The 20,764-nt window shown below is 34.5% G+C and overlaps 1 protein-coding gene across 2 annotated transcripts in view; it reads left to right on the top strand.

Annotated features, from left to right (window-relative positions):
- Positions 1–20,764, top strand: part of anxa5a (annexin A5a) — a 1,189,405-nt gene continuing 1,168,641 nt past the window's right edge. For both annotated transcript variants that reach the window (XR_003674903.1, XM_028458963.1), the window contains exons 1-12: positions 1–78; positions 151–185; positions 2,279–2,363; positions 4,306–4,400; positions 7,342–7,455; positions 9,043–9,133; positions 10,692–10,771; positions 11,310–11,360; positions 12,863–12,952; positions 13,841–13,940; positions 14,824–14,882; positions 17,694–17,816. Coding sequence is in view for 1 of the 2 variants with exons in the window: in XM_028458963.1 (XP_028314764.1) it covers positions 183–185; positions 2,279–2,363; positions 4,306–4,400; positions 7,342–7,455; positions 9,043–9,133; positions 10,692–10,771; positions 11,310–11,360; positions 12,863–12,952; positions 13,841–13,940; positions 14,824–14,882; positions 17,694–17,816 (891 nt within the window). In the remaining variant the exon portion in view is untranslated. The remainder of the gene's footprint in view (positions 79–150; positions 186–2,278; positions 2,364–4,305; positions 4,401–7,341; positions 7,456–9,042; positions 9,134–10,691; positions 10,772–11,309; positions 11,361–12,862; positions 12,953–13,840; positions 13,941–14,823; positions 14,883–17,693; positions 17,817–20,764) is intronic.

The raw sequence follows: 20,764 nt of genomic DNA, 5'->3' as shown, positions 1-20,764 counted from the left end.
ACAGTGTTCAGCTTTTAGCTCAGACATCCATCACCTGTGAGGAACAAACACTCGGAACAGGACAGGAGCTCCTTACAGGTTAGTCTGTGTAAATGTACTGTAGATCAGACACTTTAGGACTAATTTGATACTTACTGTCCTTTTTTCCAGCTCACATTGATTATCTTCCATCAGCAGAAAGGATGGTGAGTTATTTCTTTACCTTCATTTGACTTTGAACTGCATTATATTTGTGTATTTGTTCATGTGGATTAGTTGGGTTTTTTCTTTTTTCTTAAGAATTTTCTATTTTTTTTTCTTTTTATATTCAGTTTTATTTTAGACATGGTTACATTCACTTTTTGATAATGCTTCGAGATGACTACTGTTGTAATTTGCGCTATATAAGTAAAGTTGAATTGAATTGAATATTTGTATTATTTGTATTTGTATTATTATTAATATTATAATATTTTTTACTGTAATGTGTACACTTGTATTTAATACGTTTTTAATTAATAGTCTTTTACTTAATTATGTACGTTTTCTTTCATTCTTTTCTCTTTTTTCTGTTGTTTAGTGTTTGTTCTTTTCATTTGTAATATTTCACCAGCTTCTGTAACAAAGTAATTTCCCCTTGTGGGATGAATAAAGTACTGGTATTTCTGATTCTAATTCTGAACTGAAGAGAAATAAGGAAAAAAAAAATGGTAGAATTGTCTCTACTTAGCATCCAATCATTGAATTGAAATAGGAAGCCACAACAGCTGCACTAACCTTTACGTTTATATAAGTTATGTCTTGAGCGTTGAAAGGTCAGTGGCAATTCCTTCCAGCTCCGTTGGATTCACTCTGCATGATCGACCCTAAACAATACACACCATAAACCCTAACCCCCTCCATGGATACAGTTGGATTCTCATTCTGCTGCAGAGCCAGAGCCAGTGTGTGTGTGTGTGTGTGTGTGTGTGTGTGTGTGTGTGTGTGTGTGACTTCTCCCTCACAGGTCTTCCTTTAAACCCAACTCATTAGGAAAACATTAGAGCACACATTGAAACTAAAAGGGAAGGAGCAGCTTTATTTGATATCCTTGATTTGATTTAATCCCCCTTCTTCAGTTTTCATAGACAGACCTGAGTCTGGCTGATGAGGGCGTGTTTTTTAGCGAGAACTCTGTTTCAGCTGCTAATGGTGGCTTCATTTGCAGCATATTGTGTTACCGTGTGCGTGTGTGTGTGTGTCTATTGTTTCCCCACTGGCTTACTATTTAATTAGCAGCCAGGTTGGAAACGGTGCAGGCTGGTGGCATATTGCATTTAACGGAGATACATTGATATAATGAGCTGATTTCCAGACTAGCATTAGGACTATTTGTGCACGGTTTAAATGCTCGTTAGGATATATACAAAACTGTTGTGACAGGGTTTGTAATTGTTCAAAATAAATGCATACAGTTATATTCATGCACGATTCCCAACAAACACTACCAGGCATGAACATTTATAACCTCAGTTTTATTATCACTCCATTGGTCCTTTTAACAATTTGAGCCCATTTTTGCTTATATTTACCCTTTTTTCTGCAATTCCACCAAACTTGCCATATTTTAACCCATTTTCATCACTGTTTCTTGTCATATTTTTGCTCCTTTTAATGCATTTTTGCTACATTTTCCCATTTATGCCACTTCATCAAATTTCAATAACTTTTCTGTACATTTTTTTCCCACTTTCAAGACATTTTCAGCTCTTATAAAACCTTTCCACCACTTTTCTCACCTAATGTTGCATATTATGACCCATTATTGTCGCTTTTAACCTGTTTTTACCATATTTCATGCAAATTTTTACCATTTTAACCACATTTACAATTTGTCGTGCCAATTATTTACCAGGTCAAACTAATCGTTCATATGAATTGTTCCAATATTGACAGAACACTTTTTTTTTACCACTTTTTCTGTCTGTTTATGGCCACTTAAATTTGCATTATATAATTTCTGTGGTTTTTAAAAACCCATTTCACCACTTTTTACATCAAATCCCACTTTTATTTTCCCTCCACTAGCTGTATACCAGTACGTTTTAGAATGCTGCTGTTTGTTTTTAAAGCCATCCATGGTTTCACCTCTCAGTATCAGTCCAAAATGATTGACGATTGACTAACATGGTGAAGCTCTAAACTCATCAAGCCAGCTTCTTGATAAGTGTTGGCTTTTTGAATCCAAACTTAAAACAAAAATCTAAAGTAAAATCATTGTTTTTCTATCCTCATATGGTCTGTTTTTCTCCGCCAACAGACTTACAGAGGCAGCGTCAAACCGTTCGTCAACTTTGACGCCAAACACGATGCTGAAATTCTGCACCGAGCGATGAAAGGAATGGGTGAGTGTTTGTATCTGACAATTAAGCAGTTTATATGTGTTAATTTTGACAACACATTTTAATTCAGTTTTAGTCATAGTCTTTAGTCTAAAATGCAACTCACTTTTAGTCAAAATTTAGACATCAGGACTATTTCAGTTATTGTCTAGTTTTAGTCAACTAACTCTGTTACAGATTAAGTCGACTAAAATAGAAAGCATAAGAGTTCACCTGATATTCGATGAATATTTGTAAAAACACAAACACTATCAGCTTACTTTCACTGAACAAAAGTACTTTTGATTGGAATACTTTCCATAAAAGAAACTTAGTTCTGATTTGTCCCATGTGTACGACGGCATATTAAGGCCACGTCAAAATAAGGTCAAAAATTACTACGGCTTTATTCTCATAAAATTATGACTTTATTCTCAAAAACTACGACTTTAATCTCGTAGTGCCCAGATTTTTAATTTATTTATTTTATTGTGACCCTAATATGCCATTTTACACACGAACTTTGTAGTTTTTCTTCTATTACTTAATGAAAATATCCATATATTTTTTATTATAGCTTTCATTCACATGCATTTTATTTTTTTATTTTTTTTTTAAATAGTAAATGCCTTGTTTTTTTCGACATTTTTATCCAACAACATTAACACTGGATGCTGTGTATATCTGGTGTTTGTTTTGAGTCCAGGAGCTGAATTATTGATGTCTCCAATACAAGCTATTAAATTTTAAACCAGTTTGTAACACAACACCTTTAGCTGCCTCCTCGTCTCTCACCAGGAACTCATTTATTCAATTTTTTGTTTTTGTTTGCCTTTGTGCATCACAGGTTTTTCTCTTTCGCCGAGTTTGTTAAAAGCCAGCTTGAGTCTCTTGGGATCTTTTTGACTTTATTCTATAATGAAGCACCAGTTTGACAGAAAACTGTACGGAAAGTTAAGCGTGTGAGGTAGATTATATCTAGTTTTTTTTCCTTTTCCAGTCTTTTTTTTTTTTTTGACCAGCTGTGCAAAGCTGAGGTTAACGTAAAGTCATTTTCTCAAAGTGCTTGGTGAAGGTACCTCAGTAATGAGCTCTGACTGCACAACCATCAAACCTGGCAACAAGCAATTATGGCTGTAACGTGATGGCAGCTGAAGACTGGTGAACAAGCTCAGGAACAGGAGATGGAACTCATTTTTCTGGATTTAGTACAGGCATTTTACTTTATAATCTAAAGATTACCAGTCTGACAACAATAATAATAATAATAATAATAATAATAATTCACCATTAGTTTTAATAAAATGTAAGCATTGCTGCTCTTAGGTAGAAAAATAAAGTTTGAATGTGCCCTGAGATTTCTTTTCAAAGTCTAAAACTATGTAATAATGTAAGTTTCAATATTTTGGTTTTACACTTTCAGAATAAGAGCAAAGTAATACCCTCGACAGGTCAAACTGACTCTTTACTGTTTAGCTTTGTTTAAACGTTTAGATCAATTATTTTCAACCTTGGGGTCGCCTGAAATGTCTAGTCTTCCTAAAAAAAAATGACTGATTAAAATCATAATTTTGCAATTTAAAAAAATAAAATTTATGAAATCAAAATGGGGTCACAACCCAAAAAAGGTTGGGAACCACTGGTTTAGATTCTAAACTAGTGTGACCCTGTAATGGCGTAATCCGCATATAGTCCCAGAAACAGCTCCAGTGCTGAATAATTTATAATAGATTAATTTATTATAAGTCGTTTAATAACTTTAGACAATGAGGGGGTGGAAATTTATCGACAGATTCACAGCTGTATTTTGAAAAAGAAGATTTTTAGACAAAACCAAATGTTTTCCAATCCAAACAACACAAAAATTTGTCTTTGGGTTTTAGGAGCTCACTGTGTTGTCTTTCCTGTGTTGTCTTTCCTGTTTTGCCTGAAGTGTTTTTTTTTTATTTTTTTACCTCTGATTCAGGCACAGATGAAGACACCGTTCTCATGCTTCTGTCAGCTCGCACCAACGATCAACGACAGCAAATTAAAGCAGCGTACAAGACGACGTACGGAAAGGTGAGACAGGAAACAGGCATTCACATTACATCTCCAAGTGCAAGGCAAAAAACAACAAAAAGTGCAACAGAAAACTTTAAACAGTTTAAAAATCAATAACAACATTAAAATCAGCAGTAAAAACATTAAAGCAAGCTATTTTTATGTATGCAAACCTATAACCTAAAATTATCACTATTTTTATTCATAAGTTGGTAAAATAAGATGTGGATTTTTCTCCTATTGCCATTTGGATTTTTATTTAGTAATTTATTTTTCCCTTTCAGATATTATAGGTAGATATTTTTGAGGATCAAATGTTTTATCCCAAATTCATTCAATGTAGCATTATTTTTGTCAGTGCTTTTGCTTTATTTTGAGTCTAATTTGTGACAAGAATGTAAGTTCAAGAAGTACTGACAAAAAAAATCTCTATTATTATCAACTGACGAGTAAAAAAAAATGGATTAAAACCATCCTTAATAATTTGATTATTTTCCCTTTTAACTTTAATTAAACAGGACACTCAGACATTTTGATACATACATACATACATACATACATACATACATACATACATACATACATACATACATACATTAAACAAGAGTAATATGGCACATTCTTATTTTAAATGGAATTTTTACTACCATAACAAACTTAATTTTGCAAATTCCATTACAGTATAAAAAGAAACTGTCAAATGATTTAAAAAATAATACTAAACTCCTTTTCATTGACTAAATTTTAACTTAAAAAACAAATAAAAGACAAAAACTAAACTAAAATTCTAAAACTTGACTAACTAAATCCAGTCTTTGGTAAGTGACTAAAACTAAAATGAAATTCTTGCCAAAATCAACACTGATTTAAGGGTTTCAGGTTAAAACTGTTATGTTATGATAATGTTAAATAAAAAATACTGAGCATACGTTATTTTTCTATAATGACCATTATTACCAGAAACAAAGATTATTACCACACAATCAGACTCCATACTGTTCATCTGGGGGTCGTCACTGAGTTTGTTTTTTTGTGACATTTTGAACCAACTCTTGTGTATTATCCATAATATTCTAAATAGTTGTATTATATTGCACAATAGGCGTAAGATGCGACTATAACCCAGTTTGGATTTGAATCAGAAAAACGACTGAAACACCAAATCCTGCTGTGTTGATGAACCAAAACACTGTGCAGGAATTTGCACGAGTAATGAGCATTGTACGCCTCCACGCTCTCACTTTTCTACTCCGTTGTTTTCGTACCACCTGTGGATCAACAGCAGAACGTCTGTTTTCTGGCCCTGTAGGGATTCTTTTAAAAGCATTGTGTCTCAAGGTAATGGCAGCGTTCAGTGTTCATAGCAGAAGTGGCTCAAGAGGAAAATGTGCAAGAGAATATCACACAATCTAATGTCTGAGCACTTTAATGCTTTGAGGAAAAAAACAGCAAAAGTAACATCTTTAATTACTGCAGTGCAGTGTGGCATAAAGCAGACTTGGGCAACTGGCAGCTCGGGGCCACAAGTGGTCCTTGAAGTGATTCTGTGTTGCCCCCCAAAGTAAATGCACAAAATAAATTAAAAGAAAAATGCACAAAGTGATCCCCAAACAACAACAAAAAGCCACAAAATAAATATAAAAAACATACATTACCGAAAAACACCCAAAATGACTCCAAAAACACACAAAACTACAATAGAAACACATTAAATGACCCAAAAACACACAAAACTACGATAGAAATACAGAAATGTAATAATAATCAAAAAACCATATGGAATAGACAGAATGAGAATAAAAATTTAAAATCTGATTCCAAAAAATCTTTTCATGAAATGTCATCTATTCTGAAGTTTCCTGTTTTTTATTATTGTGTAAAAAGAACAGTATTCCGAGTCAGACAGCTTTCTTTCCTGCGGTCCCTGCACTACTTTGATTGATATTGATTTCTGCAGATTTGAAGCAGCAAACGTGAGCTGTAGTTTTATAAGAGGTCGTCTCGCCTCAAACCCTTCATTTCTCTTCACACTGACCTTAAAGGATACATTTTATTCCACTGCAAACATGAGGATGAAGTAATCAGTGGTATTTAGTTCACATTTCACTGTTATATCATTATGTTATGGTTCAACAATGTAAAAAACAACAACAGTTTATTGCATTTTTATGTCTTTTTTGTTGGTTTCAGTGAATAAATCACCACCATGATGTCCCGATCAAAAAAATCCCAAATGCTACTTTTTGCCAATTATCTTTATTTTCTGGATTATTTTTGCTTTAACTACGTCTGCTTTATTCAGGAAAAAGCACTCTTCAGTTTGTTTATTTTTTACATTTATTTGTATTTGTATTTGTAGTTTTACATTTTATTTTTCATTTTTCATTTATTATTTTTTCCTTTTCTTTTCTTTTATGCTCAGGCTTCACAATTCCTGTAAAACCAACCTTTAAAAATCATATTTATCTAATATATTATTATGCATTTATTTATTTATGTATTTATAATATTTTTACATTTATTTTTATTTATATATTTTTAATGTATTTTATGTATTTCTTTATTTTATTTTCTGGCTTCACAAGAAAAAACAAACCTTTAAAAATCAGATTTATCTTGTGTGTATATATATATATTATACAAAATTAAACTATAGGATGATAACCATTTTAATTTCATTCAATTTATTTCAATTTAATTCTGTTTACTCTACATTAATTAATTAATTAATTCATCCATCTTCTGACCCGCTTGCTCCTTTTTTCAGGGTTGCGGGGTACATTAATTCAATTTTACTCAATTCAAATGAATTTATTGTAATTTAATTTAAAATACATTTGAGGTTTTTGTATTTTCCAACCTCTATTATTGGTTCAGGCTGTAAAAGTTGTATTTTTTTCTGTTCTGCTAAAACCAGTGAGACCCTTATCGCTCCTCAGTATTCACTGTGTGTCTGCAGGACCTGGTCAGTGCACTGAAGTCTGAACTCAGTGGGCTGCTTGAGAGTCTGCTGGTGGCCTTGATGGCACCGCCTGTCCTTTTCGATGCCACTCAACTGCACAAAGCTATCAAGGTAACAGACTCAGCTTTTACCAGACGCATGCTGGGATTACCACAAATGTATGTAAATAATACATATACATACTGTACATTCACCACTAAATAATGGTAACTAAACCTAAACAATGAACTCTTTACAGTGTATTTATTTTTTTTAGTTGATGTTAGTACCTTAAACCAGTGGTTCTCCACCACTGGTTTAAAGGGTCATTTATAAGGGGGGATAAAGGGGAGAGATTTTTGGGTCCATCAATAAAGTCAGCAAAATGATGGTCCATTGTTCTAAGAATCTGTGATAACCACATTTATATATTCATCTGAATAATATAGACTGTTATCCAGGCAGTTCATTATTAATTGCTCCATAATATATAGTCATTTTAAAAAAGTAAATCCTTGTTTCAATCTGAAATAAAATGGGCGGAAGAAGTGGTAAAATGGGTTCAAATTGTCAATATTGGCTTAAAAGTGGCAGAAATGGGTGGAGGGGGGTTTAGGGTAATGTAATTTCAAAAGTAGGGATAATTAGTTTAAAATAATGGGCATGACAAATTGTGAATGTGGTTAAATTGGCCAAAATAAACATGGTGGAAAGAAGTTAAAAGTGACAATAATGGGTCAACATATGTGACATTAAGTGGGAAAAGTGGTGGAAAAGATTTTTAAGTGCCGAAAATGTGCAGAAAAGGCATTGAATGTGTAGGGAAGTGGCAGAAATGGGAGTAATGTAGCAAAAATGCATTAAAAAGAGCAAAAATATTGCAAGACAAAGTGATGAAAATAGGTTAATATGGTGTAGTTGTAGATAAAAATAAGTAAAAATGGGATCAAATTGTTTAAAAAATATTCTTCTCGCGACTCCAAATGGGATCCTGACCCCAAGGTGTTGTCGGCTAGTAAAATCTAAGAAATATTCAATAATCTAGGAATATTCTGTGCGTTTTATACTATATATATATATACTGTATATAGTTTTTATTTATTATTTAACAGTGTTCAGAACAACTTCTGCAGGGATTTATTTATTTATTTTACGTTTTATTTTCCAGTATCAGCCATTGTATTCATGAAGACCTAGCATTAGCATGCAGCAAAAAGCCTGTGAGAAACTCTCTTTCTTCTTCATCTGAGCATTAAAATAGAGCTTTGTCTGAAGAGTTGGTTGATGATAACGTGCTGAAAACCTTTCTTGCTCATGCAAAACCATCTTTTTTTCTACATTTTGTTTACTTTAAAACTTTTTTCTATTCTATACAAAAGCTTTAATCAATGACTCAGATCATTTGAATAGTGGAGAGGAGACAGAAGCCAAAGCAATTGACAACAGATTGATTTACAAAAGAATGATTGTCTGTCATATGCAGTGCACAGGTGTTTGGCCTTGTCAGTGTGAGTGACGTCCAGATGACAATGACAGTGTTTGGCAGCACAATGTCTTTCTTTCTTTCTTTTTTTTTTTTTATTCCATCCTGTTTTAGACGCATTTTCTGGGGAGTTACTTTGGAATCCTCTTACCTGTTATATCTATTATTTTAAAATTAGGATGACTTTAAAATGACAATAGTAGTTTGTTCTGATTAGTTTATTGTTTGGTTCGCAGGGCGCTGGCACTGATGATGACCGACTGATTGAGATTCTGGCCTCAAGAACTGGTGAACAGATTAAAGAAATCAGCAAAGTCTACAAGAAAGGTAATTGAGAACTTAATAATCTGAAGAAGAGTGAGAGAAGCTTTGTTTGCTAATGCTAGGTTAGTGCTAATTCTCGGCGGATGGTATATTTAGGCTAATGCCATTGCTAGGTTAATGTTACGCTAATGCTAAGTTAGTTTTAATGCTAGTTTAGTGCTAATACTAGGTTAATGCTAACTCTAGGTTAATGCTATTGTTAGGTTAATGCTAATGCTAGCAAATATTAGGTTATGCTATGCTAATGCTAGTTAATGCCTAGTTTTACACTGTCCTCCCCAATAGGGAATTCAGTTTAAAACCTGCCTTTTTCCCTCTACTCTCCTACTGTAGTTCTCCCATTTTTCATGTAAATAGGGGGCGCCGCCCTTGAGCCGACCCACAGTTCTCCCGTGCCTGTCCTTCCATGTTATATGTGATTGTCTTTTATGTTTTCTTGGACGGGATGAAACTGAAATTAAATTTCGTTGCACTGTAACATGTGCAATGACAAATAAAGTTGATTCTAATGCTCAGTTAATGCTATGCTAATGCTAAGCTATTGCAGGTACAATGCATACCAGCACTTGCATCCTCACTGGCATTTTCTTCAGCAAATGCAAATATTGTAATTATTTTTACCTTTGCCAATGAGTTAATATTGATTTTATTCACCTTAACTAATAACTACCTAATGAATTTGGACAAATTTTTAACTAAAGATAGACCAAAGGAAGATTCCATTAATTCCAGTAATTTCAGTTTGTATTTGACTGATCTGTATGAAATTTGGCTTAATTTTGTCATGATGGTTTCTCAGTTATCCCACCAAGTCTCATGTGGATCTGATCTAATTTGTGCTTTTTATTAAACTTTTTGACAAAAATGGTGGTACCCATACAGTTAAAAAAGTAGTACCAGAGGAACTAAGGGTCTTTGCTTTGTTCATAAACTAAAACTTTCTCTGATAGATAATCTGGGGTGAGGCCGTGTAGTGCTTTATAAACTAATAAAATAATTTTAAAATCAGTGCGTAAACTAACAGTGCTTAGATTTTAAAATGTGTGCTCTCGTTCTGGTTTTGGCCAGTTCTCTTGCTGCAGAATTTCGAATGAGCTGGAGTCGATTTATTGTATTTTTTTGGTGTACCAGAAAGAAGAGCAAGTTAAGGGTTAACTGTCTTTTTCTTGCCTTATAAATACTGCTTATTTGGACTTTATCCAACACCTATTTACAGCTACCTACTAGTTCTCTGATGTGCTGCACTCTTTCCAGAACCACATGTTATCCATTTATCTGAGCCATGCGTACACACACTGCACTCCTCCAGACCTCACAGCAGCTTTAAGTCTCAGCACAGCACAAAGGCAACAGTCACTGACAACAAAGGGCTTTGAGGGCCAAAGTAACAAACTGGTTTTTATGGGATCTGGAGAAGGCAACCCATGCAAACATTAGTCCACTAATTCAATTTGTCCTGTCTGAGCGGCCCCTGCAGCCCACCGGGGTCCACATGGCCAGTACTGGCTGTGTGAGTGGGAAGAGGAAACCATCTACTCACACCTTCTCCTCTTATATCTAGAGTTTGGTGCAAAGTTGGAGAAAGACATCTGTGAGGACACATCAGGACACTACCAGAGGCTCCTGGTCATCCTGCTACAGGTATAGACACACAACTCGACTGGACTGGGTTTACTGGGAAAGAGAGTCTCCGGTGAGGGGGTGAGGGATGGAAGCACAGAAGCATGTTTTAAAGGTTTGGACACAATTTTCAGAAAATGTTGATAATGGGACAAGGAACAGGTGATATTCTGGATTACAAAAAATGAGAAAATAACAAAAAATAGGAAAGTAGAAGCTGTCCCTGAGCCTGCTCCTTTTAAGTGCGGTGTCTTATGGGTAATGTAGTGGTGGTAGGGAAGTGCATTGTGTATGTCCCTCCCGGTACTCGTGCTGTACTTGGCGAAGGTCTGCGCTCTCCGAGTGCTCTAGTTAAATCTATATATTCTTCTCTATATATTAAATTCCTATGTCAATTATTTGAGCGCTACAAGATGACTATTGTTGTAATTGCCTTTATATATAAACCATTGGTGTAAGTCATCATGTGGGTTGAGACGAGGAGCTCACTGCATTCACGTCTTTTACCCTTCTTCATCACCCTGCCTTTCTGTCTTTGTGTTTGTAATGTTTGTCAAAGGGAAACAGGGCGGAGGGCGTGGACGAGGGAAAGATCGACAAAGATGCAAAGGTACGTAACGTGAACATGAGCCCGTAACTGAATGGTCATCAAACTCGGTATCATTTAAAGGAGCATAAGGCAGGATGTATGAATCAGACTCTATAGTGACACCACGGTGGTTAGTGTAACTGCAACCATCAGCCAAGCCATCGTGGGAACGCTCATCTAAGTTCCTATCTCCTTTACGCTCCATGGACCAAAATGTGTTATTGTCGAGCTGCTGCTTCAAAACTACAATCAAAATAAAGGTGAAAACAGTTCTGATGTTTGGTGTTCTGTGTTATAGCCGACAATAAAAGGTTTGTTGTGTGTTTCTCCCAATAGACGTGATGTGTCACATTCTCCCCCTGTCCAATCAGAGCCTTCCCAACCCCCAGACCTAAAGCGGAATTACCTAAACCTGAATGAACCAGTTTTCCATGTAAACACAAAGCAGACCACTTTAATTCTGAATGATTTAATTCAGAATAACGAATTCCGAATTAAAAAACGTCATGTATCCTTGGCCATTGAAGAGCAGTAAAGAGCAACTAAACAAATCAGACAGAATGCAGTGATATCCTTACAAATATTGTGTAAATGTTAACACAAATCCATTTAAAATGTGCTTTTGTTTTTTGGTCTTGAGTTATAATGAATTTGAAAAACTGCAGTATAAATTGCTCATTGACAAGTTACAGTAAAAAAAAAAAAAAATAGAAATGTACACAGCACTCTAGAACAAAATGCCTTGAAAAAGTGGCACAGTGTATTTATTTCACCAAGCTTTAACAGTGTTTACCACCATTATCATTATTATCCTTAAAACGGTAAAAACGAGTTCAAAACAAATGACAGAAGATGATATTTATACAAACTGGTTTAACTCAAAGTGCTTGTACATTTTAATAACAACTCATGAATTATATTCTGCTGGATTTGTGACCCTGACGTCATAGATTAGATTAATCTGTGTGTTCCTGACATCTGTAACATGATGTTTCACTTTAAAACAATACAACTATGGCTTTAGTTACAACAAGCCAGGTTTTAATTTTACAAGATTTATCTGAATTTCAGTTGTCTCCACTGAGGATTTTCATATTAAGAATGGGATCATATTTGTGCTGCAGAGAAAGCTAAAGGCCAAGTTAGCATGAAGCGAGTCATGTCGGCAGAGAACTCAATCAAATAAATTTAATTCAGGAGGTTAACCTTTGGGAATAAGATTCTTATTTAAAGCCATTCCTCAATAATGATGTGGTGCTACTGGTCAGCCTTTATTAAGCATGCATGACATGTAGAAAAGGACTCCAAACATCAACGCTGCAATTAGAAAAATATCAAGAAGCTCGCAGAAATCACCAGGAAATGAAAAAAAACTGCTTTTACCTATGAAACCAAAAGAACCAAAACTCGGTCTAATAGCAGTGATGGGATTGGAAAAGCAACACTTTGGCACAGTGCAACACCTCCAATTAGAGGTGCCATCTCATCTAATCTCAGTGGAAGTGTTTGTTCTGCCTTTACAGGACCTGTACGCTGCTGGGGAGGGAAAGTGGGGCACGGACGAGGAAACATTCATCACTATTTTTGGCAACAGGAGCTTCGAGCATCTCAGAGCAGGTGCGTTTGTTTGTTTGCAAGATTTTCATAAGAAAAAACAACTGTAAAAGCATTGATGAGAAGTATAGACATTTTGTCACTCAAACATTTCTGTCAACTATTAATCTATTAAATCATGTTTTTTTTATACTTTTTATATATGGAGTAATTGTTCAAAATGAAAACACAAACTGGTCTAATCTGAGCAACGGAAAGCATGAGTGAACAACCCTTATGAAATTGGGGGCCAAAAATGTTACTATCTGATCTGAGGGCCACATTATCAGCGTTTACAATAATGACCAATTTTAGCATTATTACAGGAAAGCGCTAAAGTTTTCTGGTCATTTTGTTTTTGTTTTGAGTTATTTGAGTAAGATTCGCCCACTTTGTGCATTTTTGTTGTTGTCTTGTGTATTTTTGCATTGCTTTGTGTTTTTGAATACTTTTTGTATTTTCCTGTCATTTTGGAGTCGCTTTTTGTGCATATTTGTAGTTATTTGGGTTTTTTTCTCCTTTTGTTGATTTTAGTTGTCGTTTTGTGTGATTTTGAAGTCATTTTTTGTGTTTATCTGTTATCTTGGATTTTTGAGTCATTTTTGTGTATTGTCATTTTGATGTTTGTGTTCTTGTGGTTTTGTTGTTGTTTTGTGTATTTCTCTGTCATTTTGAAATTTTGGAGTCATGTTTGTGCATATTTATTGCCATTTGGGTGTTTTTGTTCTCATTTTGTTGATCTTTGTTGTCGTTTTGTGTGTTAGTACCATTCCTTCAGTCTGTGAACATACTCATCTTTGTGCTGACTTTTTAAAGGCTTCATCAAAACACAAGCTAATACTAAGTGTCTTTTTTGCTGCGTAGATGATTAGCTCTGAGTCCCAGGTGCTGTGTTTGCTTTGTTCTCTAAAGTGTTTGTTGCCTATAAGAAGCTCTCTGGCTTTGAGATAGAGGACAGCATCAAAGGAGAGACCACGGGCAATCTGGAGGACTTGCTGTTAGCTATTGGTGAGACTTTGGTTTTGTCTGATTTATGGAGTCCGTCCTCTATTGCAGGGGTTCTCAACCTTGGGGCCAGGAGATCGCGAGACACTGGGATGGGGGCTCCAGATGCCTTCAAGAAACTAGGAATATTTTTAACAATTTGAGCCCATTTGCTAATTTTTTACCCTTTTTCTTCAACTACACCAAACTTGCAATATTTTAACCTATTTTCATCACTTTTCTTGTCATATTTTTGCTCCTTTTAATGTATTTTTGCTACATTACTCCCATTTTCTGCCACTTCTGCACATTTTTTTCCACTTTAAAGACATTTCCGGAACATATAAACCCTCTTTACCACTTTTTCCACCCAATGTCATATTTGTTGACGTGCTTATTTTTGCCAATTTATGCGCATTCACTATTTTTCATGCCTTTTATTTACCAGTTTAAACTAATTGTTCCTTTTTACCACTTTTTCTGTTTATTTTTGGCAACTTTTAACCAATTTCTGTGGTTTTTACGATGCCTTTTCACCACCTTTTACACAATTTTTGGTCACTTTTAACCCATTTTATTTCCGATTGAAATAAAAAATAAATAAATGTGGTTATCACAGATTCATACATTCAACAATGGACCATCATTTTTCTGACTTTATGGCTGGGCCTCAAAAAGCTCTCCCCTTTAGTCCCCCTTATACTGTAGATGGCCCCATCTCCACATGACTGTTGTTTAATGTTCATGTCTGTCTATAACCACCTGTCTCTGGAACCTTTATTTTGGGGGTCGCAGGCTGAAAAGGTTGACAACCACTGCTCTGTTGGGCTTTGTATAATAAAAGCATATTTTCTCACCACAAATGTCATGTACTGAACTCACTGCTTTTCTCTTGTTTTCTCTGTAGTGAAATGTAGCAGGAGCGTCCCAGGCTTTTTCGCTTACAGTTTGTACAAATCTATGAGGGTAAGTATTCATGCTTTCATCACATAGCAGTCATATATGTATAATTATACAGCTTGGAAACACAGACGCAGCCTTTGCTGTTCGTTCCAGTTTCGTTATTGGTCTGATGCAGCACTGGCCAACGTTTTTGGGCAGTGATTTTCTCCTTCTTGCAGGTTTTTATTGTTGAAACCTGTACAAACTGGGAAATTAACAGAAATGGTAGCCAATTTGTTTATTAGCAAAAATCTGCATATGGATGCAGATCATTGAAAACCAGCAAAAAAAGACCTCAATTAAGATTAGTGATGTAACGATTCACTCAACTCCCGATACGATTCGATTCACGATACTGGGTTCACGATACGATTCTCTCACGATTTATTTTACAAAATGAGACTGTAGACGAATGATGACGGAAAAATATTCCTTTATTTTTTTTGGGAAAAATAGAGATAATACTGTACTATTTTCCTTTTATTTTTCATTGTCAAAAGAATCCCTTGATAAACTATTCAAAACAATACAATTTAACTCAAATAAATCCTGAATGAAATAAAGGAATAATACAAGTGCAACTGAAAATGTATTTTGTGCCTTAACAATTGGACTGAAAAAACAGTCTTTGCACTGTATTTACATCAGATATTTCTTTGGATCAGCAGAGGGCGCTGGTAACCCAGTGGTCAGTTGGCATGCAGATATTCTAGCAGTGAAGAAGAGATGCTATGCGCTAGCAGACAGAGCTAATAGAAAAGAGTGACTTTTACAGATATTCACGTAATATTCCAGATATTCTTTCGGTGCTAAAGGGGTAAGGAATCATTTATGAACATGTAGAAGGCCATTCCGCCCGTCGCCTACGCTTCTGGACAAGAGGAGGATAAATAGATAACACCCTCTGCTGTTCAAAAAAAAGTATTGCGATTCAATTTTCAGAGTATCGATATGAACCGTGATACCTATGAATTGATTTTTAACTGCCTTACGATTAATCGTTACATTCCTAATTAAGATTCATCAATACCATGTGAATCACAAAGGGGGAGGTTTGTTTTCTACGTGTGGACACATTTGCTCAAAAACAAATAAAAACAAACAAAAACTATTATATCATTACCCTTCATTTTTGTACTTCTACTGATTGTCTCCATATCAAATTAGCTCCCACTTTCACACCAAACTCTGAGAAGAAAGGCAACAAGGAGGGGGGCGGGGCTTGACCTATTGGATCCAGGCCACACAACACAAACCATTTCCCAATATTTTGCATTTCACTGCCCAGTGTTGCCACCCGAAAACTAATTAGTTGGAAACTAATTAATAAAACTACAGCCAGGGTTGGCTCTGATCACAAACACACTCTTGTACATAAGAATGTTTCATAACGAGCCAGTCATGCAGTCAGATCCATGTTAATATCATTGATATGGGCAACTCTTCACTTCAATATATTAAGACTATTCATCACGATCCAAATTGAATTAAGTCTGGCTTCAGTCGAGTATGAGCTGGAGATAGGCACCGGCAGACCCCCGCAACCCTGAAAACAGGACAAAGCGGATCTGAAATGGATATATGGATGGATGATTTCAGTTGACTAATTTATGCTAATATTTTTGTTTAATCCTTAATCAGTTTCACTATTGCTGGGTAATTTTTTCATCATATAAGTTAATAATAAGTACTTGTCATTAAAATATTTCAAAATAACAATGCATGACAAATTAGAGCACTATCTGACATAATACACACAATAAAAAGTTCTATATATTGATGGCCTGCAAGATAAGCAGAAAAAATTACTCCAAAAACACAGAAAGTGGCAAAAACCAAAAATATATATATATATATCCAATAATAAGTACTTGTCATCAAAATAACTATTAAAAAAGAAGACTAAATTGACTTGCTGGAAATATCTTTTTGACTGTCAGTCTTCTTCAGAGGCATCTGCTGATCACTTTGATGTGTCCTTGACTTTCGCAGAAATGTAGGTCAAAGTAAATTTCCTGAAAAAAAAAGTTGCCTGAATAAATGAAACCATAACATTTTATTTCAAATTAATAATTATCTTTTTGACTGTTGTTTTTATCGTTTTGAGCCTTTTTTAATCTTATTATCAAAGAACCCAAATTAAATGAAATCTGGTTTCAGTCGACTAAATTATGCATATAATTTTTTCAACCCAAGAATGATTTCACTAACGGGGGGTAATTTTTACTCAATATAACATACCCAATAATAAGTACTTGTCATCAAAATATGACCATGCATGACAAATTAGAGCACTATCTAACATAATACTCAATAAAGATGGCCCGCAAGGTAAACACAAAAAATGACTCTAAAAACAGAATTTCAAATTAAGAATGATCTTTTTGACTGTTGTTTTAATCGGTGTTTTCTTATTACATAATCTTATTATTAAGTACCTAAATTAAATGAAGTCTGGTTTCAGTCGAATAAATTATGCATATAATTTTTTTCAACCCTTGAATGATTTCACTCACCCCAGGGAATTATTGCCTGGTATAATATATAAAATAATAAGTACAAAGTAAAAATAAGACTAAATTAACTTGTTGTAAGTATCTTTTTGACTGTCGTTTTTATCGTTTTGGGCTTATTTCATCTTTTAATTATTATGTCTGAGTGTGTTTTTGTCATGGGAAAAAGTAGAGTTGACAAAAACGATGCTAAATTAAAAGCAAACGCTGCTAGACTTAGTGTGTGTACATGCATACTTTAGTCTGAAGTGTATAATTTTGTTGTGTGTGTGAAGATTGAATGACAAACATTACAGAAAGTGTTTTTTTATTTATTTTGCAGCGAGCAGGAACTGACGACGACACCCTCATGAGGATAATGGTTTCGAGGAGTGAAGTAGACATGCTGGACATCAGAGACTGCTTCAAGGAGATGTATGGAGAGTCCCTGTACACCACCATCCAGGTACCACTCATTGAGTCTCATCATCATCATCATCATCATCATCATCATCATCATCATCATCCACTCCTTTAGCGTTTGTGTTGCACTCTGAGGTTTTTATGACACGCATTACACAGGCCGAGCCCTCAGAGCAAATAAACATTCTGCGTTCAGATGTGAGGTAATTATCATCATCCTTAACGCGCTCATCATTCCGTCTGTGTGGATTTAAAGCACCAGCTGTGTGTACTATGCTATAGCTGCGTGACGCCGTGAAATGTCTTCTGCAAACCTCATCAGACGCTTTTCTCCTTTCTACTCAAAGACAAACTGAAAAGATTTTTATTCTCCAGGAACCAGATGTGTCTTCAGTCAGAGATTAATAATAAAATCTTCCTGCAAACATGCATACTAGGGGTGTGCGTAGGGCTGGGCAATATGGACCAAAATTCATATCTCATTATTTTTTCCTCAAAATGGCGATATACGATATAAATATTGATCATTTTAACACAATAAAGTCTTACCAGAAAGACAATTCAAGGTTTAATTTGCCTACACAACATGCCACACAGGCACATTTATTAACAAACAGCTGTACAATATGTGCAAATTTTGCCTTTTTCTCCTCTAAGGGACAGCACGTGTGAGTGAGTTCTGTAGTGTGGCTTGTTTAGGGGAAGGGCTGGGCTCTAATGGAGCTTCCCATGCTGTTCTGAGAAGTTGCGAAAGCAGCGACTCATAAAAGAAGTATTTTATAAAAAATCAGCTATAAAAATGTATATACTGTATATCGATATAGGTGATATTGCAATTTACTGTATTTCCAAAATAGAAATCTGGATATATCGCCCAGCGCTAATCTGATGATACGATACGATTCACGGTTTGCATGTTACGATACAATATAATCCAAGACTAAACAATGTGATATACAATGCCATACATCGCAATATCAATAATGACAAATTTCACCCTTAATAAAAGTTCAAAATGGTATGAAACTTTTCATTTTTTTTTACTTTCTGACAAGTAAATGGTAACTAACCATAAGTAAAGCTCAAATTTCAAAAACAAGTGGTATGTTTATCAAACTGTCAAATTACATTTTTCAAAAAAGTTTAGCTTTTGCTTCTACAACAGATCCTGATTTGTTATTTTTTTTCAGTTCTTGAAAATAAGTAACCACATACAGTAATTTTTACTTTTACTTAAGTACGTTTTAAAAGAAATAAAGTAATTAGTAACATTTCTACACCCAACCGTTACTGAGTAAATTATTATGTTTTGCTTTAAAATGATCAACAGACATTGTGAAACTACAAAAAATAAAATGACCAATCAAACGCATCACATCATAGCCGACCAATCAGATTAAACGTAATGCAAGGCGCCAAAACAGCATTGAATGATGGTTATTTTCTCAGTTTTAGAGTGAATAAATGATTAATTTTTTTTTCTAAATTAATTAATTGGTGTTATTTTTTGTTTATGTTATTTTATACAGATGCCTTTGTGGAAAATAAATTAGTTTCCATTTGTGCCAGATTTGGTCTCTTCCTTTTTAACTTTATATACGAGATGTTTACTGTATGCAAGGGAACCGTGGCAAGATTTATTACCAAAAATTAACGTGGCTACTTTTTACAAGTACTTAAATATTTTATGTACTGTATGTAGTTGAGTACAATTTCAATCAAGAAACAGTACTTCTACTTGAGTAGAATATATCAGTACTCTTTACACTTCTCTATGAAAGTGCTCAGTATGTTTTCTTAAAAAATAAAGTGCGATCATCTTCCAGCTAAAATGCATTGAGGGATGAGGTAGTTTAACCAGGTCTGATGTGGTTCACTGACACCTAGTGACAGGGCGTTTACATGCTATGCATATGTTTGCACAATTACAGTTTTTTTTTTGTTAAAAAAACAAACAAAATTAAAAGAAAAAATCTATTTGACATTTTTCTCAGATTTATACGATAATCGTGCATGGGAAATATCTTGATATATTGGGGAATCGATGTTTTTCTGACACCCTTAACGCATACATACACATCCAACTGGACAATAAATCACCAGATATCCTTTGAATAGATACAACATCAATTTTTGCTTTAGGATGAGCTTCACACATTTGTAGTGTTTGCAAACCTTGTTAAAGCTACTTAATACCAACCTGAAGTCAAACAATCGACACACATCGATTCATTTGATGATATCTCAGCGAAGAAGATTGAGATCCCATAAGTGGCTCTGTGCTTTCCTCGAGGACACTTAAACATGCCGAGAAGCAGGATATAAGTCGGACCACTTCAGACATGGCTCTTTAATTAAACCTTTAGGTGGGCTTGTTTTTAAAAGCAACAACTTAAGCTTGGCTGGAGTAGAAGTGATGTAATTCCACTCAAAGCAAAAATCTAAATGTTAGATATAAAAATGAAACACAATCACTTATATATAGTTTTTCTTAATCAAGTTTAGAAACAATGTTGAAATCAGTTCATTGTTTAGATTTAAATCAAATCTATTAAAAAATTTCCAAATCATGGAAACCATATTAGAATAGAATAAACCTTTATTGATCTCCATAATGGGAAATTCACACGTGCAGCAACATAATAATAAACAATAAGAACAAAAATAAATACCAATATTGGATAATAGTGCAAATTGTAGTGTAATTTGATAATATATAGACAATAGTGCAAAATATATTATATTATTCGTAAAAATAATGACAAAGTCAACAATTCTGTGTTCACTCTGAATCCCACTAGTATTATTAGTAAAGCCAAAAGATTCACTTTTACTACTAATAGATCTAATGCAGATAAAGTAAGAGGGATTATAATCAAATCCAGCTCCCTGATTGGTTGCAATATGTTTAAAAAACAATTAGAAACCTGAATTTATTTTCCCCGCCCCTTTATTAACATATAAGACTTAGACTGTACACGAAAAAAGGTT

Source organism: Gouania willdenowi, chromosome 10 (genome assembly GCF_900634775.1).
Source record: "Gouania willdenowi chromosome 10, fGouWil2.1, whole genome shotgun sequence".
NCBI classification, from domain to species: Eukaryota; Metazoa; Chordata; class Actinopteri; order Blenniiformes; family Gobiesocidae; genus Gouania; species Gouania willdenowi.
The sequence above is the reverse complement of the archived record's forward strand: the minus strand, read 5'-3'. Positions and strand labels throughout refer to the sequence as shown.